Below are 15,577 nucleotides of genomic sequence, written 5' to 3'. Positions count from 1 at the left end.
GTGTACGCTAGGCATGTTAAAAGTTTTATCACAAAAGTCAGATGCTGTAGTAGAATGTCCTTGTTCTCTGCTTGTATGAGGCAGTCGTCCAAGTAAGGGTATATTTGTATTCTCTTTGTCTGCAGTAAGCAATTACTGGCACCGGGCACTTTGTGAAGACCCTGGGTGCAGTAGATAAGCCAAAGGGCAGTGCAGAGAATTGGTAATGCTTTGAGCCAGCCTTGAATCTGAGGTATGTTCTGCATGACTGTCTGATTGGGACATGCAGGTATGCCTCTTTTAGGTCTAAAGTCACGAGCCAAGCCTTGCTGCCCAGCATAGGTAGGAGCTGCTGTAAGGTCAACATCTTGAATTTTGGTATATCCAAGAAAGTGTTTAGAATAGATAGGTCCAGTATTTGTCTCCATGCTTTGTCCTTTCTGGGTACCAAGAACAGTCTTGAGTAAAATCCTTGTCCCTGCTCTTGCTGTGGCGCTTGTTGAATAGCCCTCATTTCCATGAGAGCTGCGACTGTTTTTTGAGCCTCTGTCCATTGATTTTTTTGGCAGGTCTGGCCAACCGTTTGCCCCTGGCAGGGTATGGAAATGAAACTTGTAGCCTTGTGACACTATGTCTAGAACCCATTTGTCCTGGGTCATAAGGTGCCAATTTTGAGAAAAAAGTGCTAGTTTTCCCCCTAAGGGTGCTGCCAGAAGATACGTGCTTGGTGTAGGCAGGGAGAAGTCATTGGGACTGTTTCCTGTATGGTTGTGATTTGTCTTCTCCACCTTTAGAGGTAGAGGCACTCCACTGCCTAGACCTGTAGGAACCTTGCGGCTGTGATCTGCCTCTAGGGGGTCTGGATCTGCCCCTTTGAGGTCTGTCTGAGACTGGAAAGAACCAATTCTTTGTAGGCCAGTGTTTGCTAAATCTAGGTGGCTGTACCTGTAAGAAATCCTTGACCATTTGCATAGATTTAGCTTTGTCCTCCATTTTCTTTAACACCTCTTCTGCCTTAACACCAAACAAGGTATCATGTTGTAAAGGAGCATCTAATAATTTTGCTTTAACATCGTCAGGCAGATTTTGCTCCTTTAACCAAGCATGCCTCCTAATGACAGAACCCGTAACAGCGGCCCTGCAGGAGGCCTCCAGAGAATCAAACCCACATTGCAAAATATGCTTTCCAACTTGTTCAGCTGCATGCAATAAATCCTGCATTTCTTTGTTTTCTGCACATTCAGAATTTGCCATCATTTTCTGTTTAAGCAGTGTCATGATATATTGCTGACATTTGAGCATAGGAAACTGGCAATTTAAGGCTGTTATAGCCTAAGTAGCAGATGTGTAAATCTTTTTTTCCCCAGCTATCCAGTGCCCTAGAATCCCTGTCAGAGGGGGTAGGGTTTTTTGCAGTAGAAGCCTTGACCCCTTTCGGACCCTGAGAAATGGTTTCTGGGTCTGCAGTAGGGTTTTTGAAAAGGAATTTGAGAGTCAGGGACCCTGTAGTATCTGTCCGGCTTAACAGGAGCTGGAGGTAAAGAGTCAGGGGTCAGACTAGACTCCGAAAACACATCTACAATGTCCAACACAGGTGGAATAGCTAGAGGCCTGTGTTGAGGTAATAAAAGGAAGTCTCTGAGCCTTTTCTTAGATTCTGAAAAATCTTGGCTCTCCCAGTGGAAGTGCTCCCTCATGGTATGCAAGGCTTCCCCAAAAGAGTAGTCCTCAGGAGGAGAAGCTGAAGGAATTGATTCCTCAGCATCAGAATCCTCATAGGGGGGAAGAGAATATTCCTGATCAGAAGAGGAATCAGAAGAAATGGAAACCTGATCTGAAGATTCATAGTCTGTCTCTTGCCTAGGCCTCATCAGGAGGGGGATGGGAACCTCTGATCAAGGTAATTAAGTCTTCGGTCATTTTGAGCATCTGTTTTTTGGGCATGGAGGCCTGTCTTTGTGGCTGATGAACTTGTTTCTTTGCCTTTAAAGGTGTTTTAGCCTTTGTCTTTGAAGTCTGTTTAATATATAATTGTTTGGGTCTGAATACACCCTTAAAAGCCGATGCCTGCCCAGCGGCTCTGGACCCATCTGAGGGAATAATCTCCGAGGCTCCAATACCTTGAGTTTCCAGTGGCCTGGCCGACTCCACGTGGGAGTCGGTAGCGGCCTCCAACTCTAAAGTAGCGGGCGTCAGGGGCTCCGAAAGCACCTCACTGAGGACCGGCGACTTGCTTAGGAGAAGCTTCGTCGTCGGTTATGGACCTCGGTTGCCTTTTTCTTTTCGTTTTTTGTGAACTCCGGTAGTTGGATGGCTATCCGACGGCATTGTATAATTAAATCTTCGCCCAAAATAGCGTAATGCAAAATCGTACGAATGCTTAATAGTGCGTTGGTTAAATCTAGCACAAAACCAACAACTAGCAACGTTGTGGTCAGGGCCTAGGCAAGGAATACAGTAAGAATGAAAGTCCTTATGAGGTATTTGCTTCCCACAAGAAATACAATTATTAACTTTTTCTGACATCAGTCTGGAGCAAGAAAAAAAGTTTCCCCAACGGGGTACTCAGCTTTTAATGAAGACTTTGGATCTGAAATTCGAACATGAAAATCTCAGGAGTCGGCCGATCAGCACTTGCGAACTGCTTCTGCTTCGGGCACCGCGCGGCAAGAAAGACTAAATAAAATGGTGTCGGCTGCATCTTTTATACCCCTGATGACCTGACGTCAGAGAAGAGGCGACAGCAACCGATGCAGGACCCATGACTTTGGAATTCAGGCCGACTGACTGCAACAGTGAAACACGAAGAAAATCACATCCAATCGTCTTTTTCCAGAAACGGGTATGGACTGCACCATGACCATTTGGAACTTGCAACATTGAACTAAATTGTTCAATCTGCTGAGATCCAGGATTGGTCTCCAGTCCCTTGTTTTCTTTGGAACCAAAAGGAACCCTGAGTTAAGTTCTGAACCCATTCTAGTCTGAGGGACCTCTTGAATGACCCTTTCTAGCAGTTTCTGAATTTGAACGACTACTTGATCCCTCTGTCTGGGTGGAACGTCCTGGATTTTTTATGACTGAAGGGGGTTGTTGGGAAAAGGGAATTTGGTAACCCCTAGATTATAACCTGCAAAAACAAATCGGAAGTTATCTTTTGCCAGGCTCTCCAGTGCAGGGATAGTTGACCCCCCCCCCCCGACTGCCTCCAGAGGTGGAAAATCGGGCCCTCCTTTCAGGAGCACATGAAAGGCTTCCAGAAGAAAGATTCCCAGGAACTTTGGTTTTGCGGACCTCCTCTGCCTCGAGGGCGACGTCTTCCATTATTGTTTCCCCCTCTACCTTTGGGGAAAAACTCACATGTTTTGGTAGGACCCTTGAGATTTTTTGAACCACATTTTTCCGCTGCCTCTCTGACCCTTGGGATAAGGTCTCTGAGGAGCCGAAAAGTGTATGCCCACAGCAGATAGGGTCTTACCTTCTCTCTCACACCTGGAGAGCATATCCTTTACTTTGGGACCAAAAAGTGATGTGCTGTCAAACAGGGCGTTGACGAAGACTTAAAAGATACCGCAAAATCGTAAAGGAGCATCCAGACATGCCTCCTCATGGAGATGCTGGAACCCGCCGTTCTACTCATTCCTTCAGCTGCATATGCTATGAGCCTCATGGACAAGTTGGCTACTGAATGTAGGGTGGCTAACTGGGAAGCTACTTCTTCTTCGGCTCCCTCAGTTACTACTCCTTCAAGGGTATCTGATAGCTCCTTGATCAGATCCCTTTGCAGTCTGGTAAAATGAGAAATGTAATTCAGTGACCCTAAGGCAAAGGTCACTAATGAGAAGACATGCTTCCCACATCTATCTATCATCCCGTAATCCTTATTAGGAGGATGAATAGCTGAACTTTCCTCAGAGTTCCTTTTAGGTCGCTGCCTCCACAACCATGCATCTACTGCAACCCCTTTTGCCCAGAAAGCCACATCTAAGGGAATGGTGATAATTTTATTTGGTCTCAGGGGAACAGGCTCAATGGAATCTAGGGTCTCCCACACCCGCTGTGAGATCAAACCAATGAGGTCATTGGTGGCCGGAGGCACCCAGGAGCTGGATGGGCAGGAACCAAAGGCAGACAAGTACTCGGACTCCTCAGGCGAAGGATTGATGGACTGCCAGTCACCCCTCTGCTTCAGAATTTCCAAAACCTCTCCAAAGGAAACATCCTCAGGGGGTTGACCATGGGGGATCCTTCACCCTCATGAAGGTCAGTGTCTTCAGTGGCTGACTCCTCCGTGGAGTCCAAATGCTTTTTCTTGCATAATCTCTTCCTAGGGACCTCCTCAGTGGGATAATCAGGTGAAGTATCGGAAGAGTAGGAGGTACCCACATGGATGTCCTGGTGCCTGTGGTCCAGCAGTCCCTGTGGAACCTGGTGATGAGAAGAGGCAGGCAGGGTATCATGTTGGGAAAGCAGATCTGAGGGGGCAGGTGACTTCTAAGCTGCAGTGGCGGCTATCGCCCTCTCCAAGGCCCCAAAGCCTGACTGCTCCTGAATGGATGAGGACTCCAGCTCTGACGAACCATGTTTCCGGGACAGGGTCCCCCCCCTCCAGTTCAGAAGACAGCTTCCCTGGGGTTGAAGCTGGAGCCAAGCTTACCTTCGCGAAAGCCCCAAGACGTATCAGCTGCTCCGAAGTCCTGGGAGTAGAGCGCACATTAGGTTTGCTACGGTTCCAAGAAAGCCGGTGAGCTCCAGTGAATGTCTGACATGAAGAAAGGGATATCTTTGGATCAGATGTCAAAGGCACCGGGTGTATCGGATCAATAGCTCTGAAGCTTGCCCTGAAGTCGGAGAAGGAAGAGGGGGAGTGGATGGCTTGGAATGGCCTGAAACCTTAAGGGTTGAGGTCAAGGGAGACTTAGTTATACCCTGTGCCCACAACATCTTCTGCACCATCCGTTCCACATCTTCTTCAGTTAGGCTCCTGCTTGAATGGGAGGACGAAGCAGAAGGGGATCTAGGCCTCAACAGAAAGGGAAACAGTATTCTTGAAGGAACCAGGTCACAGGATGGAGAGTACTGAATCCTTGGTAATTGCAAAACAGTTTTATAAAGGACTGGACGTCGGACCCGATCCATCCTTACCAGATAGGACTGGAGCTAAAGAAGTCTGATCCAACAGAGTAGAGGTCAGAGATGAGGTCTCGGACTAGATTCCAGACTCATTAGCGCTTAAGATTTTAAAGTTTTTGGTTTCAGCTCCAAGACATCAGTTGGTGCCAAAGAAGTTCTCTTAACTTTGTCCGAGGACCTAAAGGACAAAGAAGAAGCTGGGCTCGAATGAGCTGATTTAGTATTAGATGCCAACCCTGATTTCCCTAACTTCAGAAATAGCCTCTCCAAAAGCTGAAGGCAACATACCCCTTAGAATAAGCTTATTTTACACTCTAGTAAAGCTCTATGATTAAAACAGTGGCATATAACACAATGCTCTTGTAAGTGAAGGGGCCCAAGACAGTATACACATAGGGAGTGCGAGTCGCTGACTGGGATTTTATGCCCGCCCTTAGAACATTTTTTTGAAACCATACTGTTTCTCTTGTTTCTCTACTATACTCAAAAGAGGAAGCCAGAGAGATCTCTCAAAAAAAAGGTCAAACACACACATAAAAAGGAAACAGCAGAAATATGTTTTTTTTTTTTTTTTTTTTACAGAAGAGGAAGAAAAACTACTAACAATAGTAGTTGAAGAGTTACCTCAATGGTAAAGGGGGAAAAGGGGAGTAACCTATAAAAAACCGGTTACTGTTACTGGTGGGAAATAAGCAGAGAAGGGAATTAACCTAAATAAAAAACAGTTACTTTTGAGTAAAGGGTTCTAAACTACAAGATAAAAGGAACAAGAGGAAAATTACAGACAAAAAAAAAAAAAAAAAAAAAGGATAAATTAAAGATTATTAGAGGAAAATATCTAGAAAAATACAACCTGAAACAAAGAGCTTCTTGATTGGACCACGTCTTCGGAAAATGAGATTTGAGGTAATGGGGAGAGATGCACTGTGGATAAGGGGAGGGTATCCAACAGCTTTTTGGTTGCCCTGAGCTTGCTAACGGACAAGTCGGATCCGATGGATCAGATCCAGAACCCATATGTGAGGATGAGATGAAAAATTGAGAATATCAGATAGTTTTGTTTCCCCACATTTAGACACAGTATTTAATAAATAAAAATAAAATGAATCCCACAGATGATCTCAGCAGTTTTTTTTTTTTATTCTTTCTATCAGCCCAGTAACCTTCCTTATCTGGTGTGATAGAGGTCCTGCAAAGTGGAAAAGTGGAAGCTTTACCTCTTCATTGTGGAACCTATTCTTCTGAGGAGGCACCCATGAATTATGTCTGCTACTGCTACTGCCACTGCCTTCTTACTTTGGCACTGTTGATGTAACCTACGTGTGATCAACAACCACAGATACTTTTCTATATGTGTTGTCATCAATTCCCCTTAATCAAGCTGACAATTCATACCAGGCTTGCTATGGCCTATGTGTAGTATTTAGTTTGAACAGGATCTCACCTACCACTTTCCTCTTACTTGCTGAGGCTATTTTTCATCACAATTAGTTGTGTCCTACCACTCAATCATACAGCTATTAGTCTTGGTCCTAACCCTTCATCCCTCCAATTTTTTCCATCAGCTTTCTGTACTAGACAAAATTAAAAGCTTTCCTGAAGTGCAGGTAAACTATATCTGCTAGCACTCTCCTGTCAAGCTCACCTGTAAACCAGATATAAAACTGTATCAAGACCTGAATGACAGCTCATTCTGGACACAAACCTGTGTTGGTTGCAGTCTTGGAGATTTCTGTCCTCTCCAAATGCTATCAGCATTTTCCCCCATCCCCCAGGATTCTTCTATATGACTCCCCCAATAGTTGTGAAGTAAAAAGCCTGTAGTTCCCCAGATCTTTTCTGCCCCTCCTTGTGAAGGTACCATACTTTCTGCCTTCCAGTCCTCTGACACCAGCCAGTGACCTGAAAGAGATGTCTGTAGTGGTGGTGGTAGTGCTGCTGCCAACACAAAGTACAGTTGTGTACACTTACCATAAATGTTCGAGTGTATTCACTGTTGCAGTCATCACATTTGGGAGTTATCTGCTTGCGGTACCCCTCAGTCGGCCTGATTAACAAAGTCTTGGGTCCTGCGTCGGTTGCTGTCTCTCCTTCTGTGACTTCAGGTCATCAGGGGTATAAAACATGCAGCCGACGCCATTACATCTGTTTTTCTTGCCCCAGATGTCAGGTGCCCCCCTAATGTGAAGCAATTAAATATATAAAAATACAAGGTTATACCTCCAACAAAAAAGCAAGTACACCAAAATGATTTTAAGCATAGTAAAGGAGAGTAGCGGTATAGCCAAAAGAAGTCAGGGGGCTTGAGGGGGGGGGGGGGGGTAGCCAGAACTACAACAGTGAATACACTCTAACATCTACATTTATGGTAAATGTACACAACTGTACTATGTTCTTTGTGTTTCGCTGTTGCAGTCATCACATTTGGGTAGATTCCCAAAGCTAAGGATGGGAGGAGGAATTCAGATAGCATTAGGACCAACTATAAGGCCCTGCAAGGTGGCAAAGCCAGCTCTGGATTTAGAGAAAATAGGCAAATGGTACTGCTTGGTGAAAGTATGTACAGAACTCCAGGTAGCAGCTTCTAGGATGTCCCTGGTAGGGACGCCTCTGAGAAAGGCTGTAGAGGTAGATGCAGCCCTGGTTGAGTGAGGTCTGATCCCCTGTGGGATAGGTTTTCCATGGTGCTTATAGCAGAAATGAATGCAATGGCCTACTCATTTAGAAATGTTTTGCTTTGAAATAGCCTTCCCCTCTGTCCCTGCAGCAAATGCCACCAGCAGTTGCTCAGATTTCCTTTGAGGTTTAGCCCTGTCCAAGTAGAATCTAAGCTGTCTGTGCACATCTAAGGAGTGCAGTATTCGTTCCCCTTTGTTCTGTGGATTACGAAAGAAGGTTGGCAAATGGATAGACTGATTAAGAGCCACACTGGATACCACCTTGGGCATGAAGGAGGGGATTGGTTCTGAGGGACACCCTGTCCGCATGAAAGATGATGAAAGGCTCCACTGCCATAAGGGCCTGTAATTCAGATACCCTTCTAGCTGAAGTGATTGCTAAAAGGAAAGCTGTTTTCCAATAAATTAATTTTAATCTGCAGTAGTAGCTGCCTTGAAAGGAGGAAGAGTGACTTTCTCCAATACAACGTTAAGGTCCCAGGCTGGAGTTGGAGCCCTCCTGGGTGATCTTAAATTTTTGGCCCCTCTGAGGAACTGCTTAAGTAGTGGATGAGAGAAGAGGGGAGGTTCTGTGTTATAATGAGCTGAAATGGCGTGAATTTTGATGGAGGAAAAAGACAGGCTCTTGTGACGCATCTCAGTTAAGTATTGTAAAATCTGAGGTAAATTGGCCAATGCTGTGCTCATCCCTTGAGATTGGTTCCAGGCACAGAATCTTTTCCATTTTTCAGACTAAGATTTTATAGTACTAGGCCTCCTTGCCTTTAAAATATCCATCACTGGTTTACTGAGGGAGGGTAAAGAGAGATTAGGAAATTAGCCAGGCTGCTAGGTTCAGTGTTTGAAGCTGAGGGTGCAGAATCTGGTTCTCCTACTGAGACAACAGGGTAGGAGTTTGAGGCAGGTACCATGAGGCCAACAGTGACACACTGTGCAAGAGGGGGTACCCAGTGTTGGCGTGGCCAGTTTGGTGCAATCAAAATCATCCTTGGTTTGTCTTATTTGATCTTTTGTAGTACTTTGGAGAGCAGAGGCAGAGGAGGAAAGGCATAAACTGATAGTTTTTTCCAGCTGAAGGACAGAGCATCCACTTTTCATGCTTGTTTGTGGTGAGTCCTTGTGCAAAACTTGTCCAATTGATAGTTCTGGGGAGAAGCAAACAGGTCTATATCTGGGCTCCCCCATTTGCTTGTCAACATGTTGAAAATCCTTGGTTCCAGTTTCCACTCGTGTGGGTCCAAGAGGTTTCTGCTTAGTCCGTCTGCCAGTGTATTTAGTTTTCCTGGCAGGAATTGAACTTGTAGATGCACTTGGTAGCTCAAGGCTGTGTTCCACAATGCCATGGCTAGTCTGCAGAGGGGGTAAGAATGGGTACCCCCCTGCTTGTTTATGTACCACATAACAGTGGTGCTGTCCGTCATTACCATTAATTGTTCTGGAAGAATGTGGTCCTTAAAGGCTGTCAGAGCATTCTGTACAGCTAACATTTGTTTTTGATCGATATGCAGGTGCATTTGACTTGGGTTCCCTTTGCCCTGAATGCACTTCCCTGCCAGGTGAGCCCCCCATGCACAGTCAGATGCATCTGTTAGGGTCTGGGCGGCAGGGGATAGTGTGAAGGGTAGTCCCTTGTTTTGGTGGCAGGCCTCTGCCCGCCAAAGGAACTCTAGGCGTAGGCAAGGTATGATAGGAATCATTGCTTCTAGATCCTGAAAATGTTGACACCATAGGCTTTTTAGATACACTGTAGTTTCACATATGCAGTCTTGTATATGGAATTAGAAAAATGCAGGAGGCCATGAACCCAAAGGCTTATAGTATTTGCCTTGTAGATAGCAGGGTTTTTGTGACCACTTGTTTGAAGTAGGTTGTCAAATGAATTTGTTTCTCTGGCATGAGGAAAGTCATCTGGGAAGTTGTATTCAAGCTAGCTCCCAGGAATACAATTTGTTGACAGGTTACCAAGTGTGATTTCTTTTCGTTTATGGTGTACCCCAGACAAGTTAGCACCCTTTGTACAAAGGCCAGATGATTCAAAAGTATATCTTGGCTTTCTGCCTTAGACAATCGTCCAGGTATGGGTATATTTGAATATTTCTCTCCCTGCAAAATGCAATGACTGGAGCTAGGCACTTTGTGAATACCCTGGGCACAGTAGATAAGCCAAAGGGCAGTGCAGAGAACTGATAGTGCGTGTAGCCTGCTTTGAAGTGTAGGTATCTTCTGCAAGATTCTCTGATTGGGATGTGCAGGTATGCTTCCTTTAAATCTAGTGTTGACAACCAGGCAGCCTAGCATAGGAAGCAACTGGTGATGATTCAGCATCTTGTATTTTGGAATCACCAAAAAGGTGTTTAGAGTAGACAGGTCCAGGATAGGACGCCATGAATTGTCTTTTCTGGGTACCAGGAAAAGTATCGAGTAGAAACCTTGTCCCTTTTCCTCTTCTAGTACCAACTGAATAGCCCCTATGCTTAAGAGAGAGAGTACTTGCTTTTGGGCCTCTGCCCACTGATTTGGGGTTAGATCTGTCCAACCGCTTGGTGTTGGTAACGTGTGGAAGTGAAATCTGTATCCTTGGGACACTATATTTAAAACCCATTTGTCCTGGGTAATGAGTTCCCAGTTCTTTGCATGAAGAGCAATCACCCCCGCCAAGGGGCAGTCAGTTGAGAAGTGCTTGGAAGTTTTAAAAAGAAGTCATTGAGACAGTTTACCATAGGGGGAGTTTTATTACTCCCAGATTTGGAAGTGGAGGCTCCCCACTGCTTAGTCCTGTGCGTACCCTGGGACTGAAGCCTGGGCGCTCTGCTGGATCTGGGTTTGGACTGAAGGTCTGGAAGAGGTAGGAAAGGACCAATTCTTAGAAGACCAATGCCTACTAAATCTTGGAGGTTGTACTTGTAAAAAAATCTTTAACAGTTTGCATAGATTTAGCTTTTTCCTCCATCTTTTTAAGAACTTCTTCTGCCTTGTTGCCAAACAGGCGGTCCTGATTTAAAGGAGCATCCAGTAATTTAGCTTTAACATGATCTGGAAAGGATTGCTCTTTAAGCCAAGCATACCTTCTAAGTACAGTTACAGCAGCCCTGCAAGATGCCTCTAGTGAATCAAAACCACATTGCAAAGTATGTTTTCCAACTTGTCAGCAGAATGCATTAAATCCTGTAAATCCTTACTTTCAGCACAATCAGGAATAAACATCATTTTCTGCTTAAGCAATCAATAATATGCTGTTGATACTTTAACATATGAAACTGGCAATTTAAGGCCCTAATGGCCAAAGTTGCAGAAGTTTATACCTTCTTACCCCATCTATCCAGCGCCCTGGAGTCTCTATCAAAGGGGGTAGGATTTTTGGCAGTAGTAGCTTTAATGCCCTTGGGTCCCTGTGAAATGGTCCCAGGATCCGCAGTAGGATTTTTGAAAAGGAACTTGTGAGAGTCAGGAACCCTGTAATATCTATCAAGTTTTCTGGGAGCAGGAGGTAAAGAGTCAGGGGCCAAGCTAGATTCAGAAAAAGCATCATCAACAATGTCTGGTACAGGAGGTATGGCTAAAGGCCTGTGCTGGGGCAGGAGTAAGAAATCCCTAAGCCTCTTTTTAGAATCAGAAAAATCCTGACTTTCCCAACAAAAATGCTCCCTGAGAGTATGCAAGGTTTCACCAAAAGAGAAATCCTCTGGGGTGGGGGGGTTAGAGGGAATAGAGTCCTCAGCATCAGAATCCTCACAGGTAGATAAGGGTTAATCCTGGTCATCAGAGGAAACAGAAATTTCAGAATCCTGGTCAGAAGTATCATAAGCAAACCCAGTCCTAGTTCTCTTAGAGGGGGAAGGCTGGCTTCCCCTGATTAAAGTAATAAGGTCTTCAGCCATTCTTATCAGTATTTTTTGGGCACTGAGGCCTGACCACGCGGTCTGGGCATCAGTTTTCTAGGCATGGTTCGAGTTTTAGGCCTTGAAGAAGAAGATGGAGTTGGTTTAATATGCAAGTCAGTAAACCTGAATACACCCTCAGAAGCCGGTGCCTGCACAGCGGCTCCGGACCCATCTAATTTAGAGACATCTGCAGGTTCCACAGTTGAAGCATCTTGCGGCATACCAGACTCCGAATGGGTCTCAGTAGAGGCCTGCTAATCTGAAGTAGCGGGTATCAGGGGCTAAGAAAGTGCCGCACTGAGTACCGGCGAACTGGTGACTGGCTTAGGAGAAGCGTTGTCGGCAGCTTTGGACCTAGGCGGCCTGTCTCTGTCTTTATCTTTGCATTTTTTCAGAATGTCGGTAGTCAGATGGCTTACTGAAGACATATCAGGATAACTGAACTGAGCACCAAAATATTTAGAAGCGAAAATATACAGACGACGGACAGTTTGAGGTTTAAATAAGGCAAAAAAACCAACAGCGAGGTATGTAGTGGTCAGGGCCTAGTCAAGGAATACCATACGAATGAAAATCTTTATGAGGTATTTGCTTTCCACAAGAAATGCAATTATTTACTTTTACTGACATCAATTTAGAGCAAAAAATGTTTCCCCAATGGGGTACTTAGCTTTTAGCTGAAGACTTCGGTTCTGAAACTTGAAAACGAAAATTTCAGGAGTCGGCCGACCGGCACTTGCGAACTGCTTCTGCTTCAGGCACCGCACGGCAAGAAAGACTAATGTAATGGCATCGGCTGCATGTTTTATACCCCTGACGACTTGACGTCATGGAAGAGAAGACAGCAACCGACGCAGGACCCAAGACTTTGTTAATCAGGCCGACTGAGGGCTACTGCAAGCAGATAACCCTCAAATGTGATGACTGCAACAGTGAAACATGAAGAACATCTGCCAGATTTCTGAAGATGCTGGAAGGCAGTCCATCTGTCTTTTGTGATTTATTCTTTGTAAAGGCAGCTAGCGCTCTCTAAATTTCATCCATCTCTATCTGGTGTACATCCACTGTTCTTTCCTATTCTGCCTTTTCAGCATGATACCCCCCCCCTTTGTTTTTCTTTGTTATAACTGAAACAAAGCATGCATTAATTACTGACCTTTTCAGCCATGTTCTGTGAGCTTGCTCCCATTTTTATTCAGGCCCTTTGTAAATACACTGGATGTAGCAGATGAGTCAAAGGCAAGGATATGACTGTGGTGCCTCTGTATTTTTCTTGGGGAAGTCGGAGAAGGACTCAGTCACTATCATAGTAGGCTTAGACTGAGATTTTTAGGACAGGTACTTTAAGGAATCCACTCTACAACTGATGGCCCGCTGACTAAAATAAGCACAATGGGGTCAATTGGGAATGTTGTGCACCAGACCTGGGCAAAACAGACCAAAATTATGGAAATCCTTGTATATCTGCTTCATATACTTATTTGTTTCATATCTGACTACCAGGATTGGTCTGACTGGGCAACCAGGTGCCCGTTTTCTGCAGAGACCCGGGGAGAAAAGCTCCACATACATGGCAATCATAAAAAATACAAAGGCTCCACATATATGATAAAAATACAAGTGTCAGAGATGAGTACAAATTAATAGAGCAAACAATAGTATTGCACAGTATGATGAGAAGTGACAGAAATGTACAACAGTAGTAAAACAGAAAATATAATGTATTTGAATAAGAAAGTGCAGTAATGTATACAGTTACATACATACATTTAAAAATACAATTCGTTATGGTAGGTTTTTTTTCTGTGTGTTTACCAACGTTTGTAACTGACACGTTCACAACCATATACTATAAATGCAGTACTAAGATAACAATAAGATTATCCAGTGGAGTACTTTATTTATTTGACCTGATGGATGAACTCTGTAAGAGGTGGGCTCAAGATGGTCAGTGAACTGTGGTAGGAAAGCTCTGAAGCTGGTGCCAGCTGATGCTGCTTTGTATCACTGATGCCTTGACAGTGGTAGAGGAGTGGATAAAGCCAAAAGATTTGGTGTTTAGGCTGGTCGTTGGGCCCCTGTATGCAGGAATTCCAAGAGTTGGTACTGTAACAGTGAATTATGAAGAGCATACCTGGAACTATTTTAAGCAGCAAATGTAGGAAATGTTTCATCAACATACATCAGGATCAAGCTCCAAACCATACAAGCTGCCGAAAGCAACTGGCAGGCTCAGGGGCTATGCACAGCCACACTCTGAACAGTGACAAAAATCACATCATGACCTGAGTGCAGGAGCTTCAGCTTGAAAAAAATAGCAAATTGGAGTGGAAGACAGGATGAATCAAATCAATAACCCACTTACTGAGGGTCCCTGAAGTTAGGGCTTATGCCTTCCCACGAAGGTGCACAATTAAAAGTTCAAAAAAATGTTGGCTGACACACATGACAATTTCTTGGCCTTCTTAAATTAATTCAGTTAAGTCTCAGCTGAACTCTTCCAGTGTCAGAATAATTTTAGTAAAACTTCTTTACTGTTACTAACTAGACATACAGTTCACACAGCATACATTTATGATCTGATAACTCAGATTTTATTTACTACTACTCACTTGTGCATGAAGTCTGACTCTGATGACAACTCTGACTCTTGTTCTTGCATCTGTTCTCCTGCTGGCCTTTGGTTTTCACGTAGCACTGTAGAGGTAAGCTGAGGAGTTTGCAAAGGTCCAGGTGTTTGGATACTATCATTTCGATTTATCCAAGATCCATCAACATTTTCTTCTACTAACAGAAAAAGAAGATTGTTTAGTTTTTAGATTAGTATGATACAGTTTTCATATGTAGACCTTCACACTATCACCACTGTACATCCCTCAGTCTAAACCCCTGACATTAAACTATTTACACAGTGGAACAAAAATCTGTGTGCCACTAGTCATGAGGAGTCAGCTGAGAGTTCGGAACATCACATTCCTATCATATAGAAAATCAATTTAAAAATACATAAATGGTGACATCTATTTATTTGACTATTATTTATATTTTGTTAACTGGGTTAGTTCCACTAGACTAGAGAACTCTTTTCAGGGAACAGCTGAGGTGGTATTTATACCACTAGGGAAAACTGGTCATGGCATCAGGGGAATTTCCCCTATCCTTTCCAACAGATGCCATGGGATCTTTTAGAGCCACCTGAGTTACCATCAACTGAAGCAAATGGGGCTTTGGTTTTAACATCTGATCTGAAGGACAGCACATTCAGAAGTGCCGCATCCCCCCTTATTCTGCACTGCAGTACAAGTATTGGAAATGAATGCAAATTAATTCATGCACCTTGACTGGAAAAAGAACTCTCAGCCTTCTGATCTTCCAGCACCAATGACGTGTGTGTTACCTGTTCTGCTACTGACAACTGAGAGGACTATTTTCAGTATATACTACAACAGTTAGCTGCAATGACTTCAAATAAATGAAGACTGTCATTTAGTACAGCCTAGAGAAAAGCGTAACAGGATATCCTATGACAGCACATGGCCTAAAGTAACTGCCATCTGCTGAAGAACAATCATTAATAACGTGCAAGGAAAACAGCACAGATTACATTTCAAGCACTGATTACATGAGGCTAGAAAAGATTTTGGAGAGAGACTGGAAAGGCAATTTGCAAAGGAACAATGAGAGAGCATCCGTATAGCTCTTAGGTATGCAATAAAGTCCAGCAGATTTAAGAATTTTGCTTGAAAGTGTTTACATACATATTTTTATACGCTAAAAAAGACTTCAGAGAATTTTTTTTCTCAGATGTATAAAAAATACTGAAGGTGTGATGGGGGAGAGGATGACTGTGAACATTCCTTTTTATTTTGTGTGTAACAAGTTGGCAGATTTTAAAAATTCCTTAGA

General features: G+C 43.9%; 1 protein-coding gene across 1 annotated transcript in view; it reads right to left on the bottom strand.

Moving 5' to 3' along the window:
- The window catches only part of STAG1 (stromal antigen 1), a 2,620,144-nt gene that overhangs the window by 178,333 nt on the left and 2,426,234 nt on the right, over nt 1-15,577 (bottom strand). The window contains exon 27 of the mRNA XM_044070350.1: nt 14,284-14,455. Coding sequence (XP_043926285.1) covers nt 14,284-14,455 — 172 coding nt within the window. The remainder of the gene's footprint in view (nt 1-14,283; nt 14,456-15,577) is intronic.

Source organism: Protopterus annectens, chromosome 4.part1 (genome assembly GCF_019279795.1).
Source record: "Protopterus annectens isolate FY-2018-M chromosome 4.part1, PAN1.0, whole genome shotgun sequence".
NCBI classification, from domain to species: domain Eukaryota; kingdom Metazoa; phylum Chordata; order Ceratodontiformes; family Protopteridae; genus Protopterus; species Protopterus annectens.
Note: the sequence above shows the minus strand (reverse complement) of the source record. Positions and strands in the feature narration are given on the sequence as shown.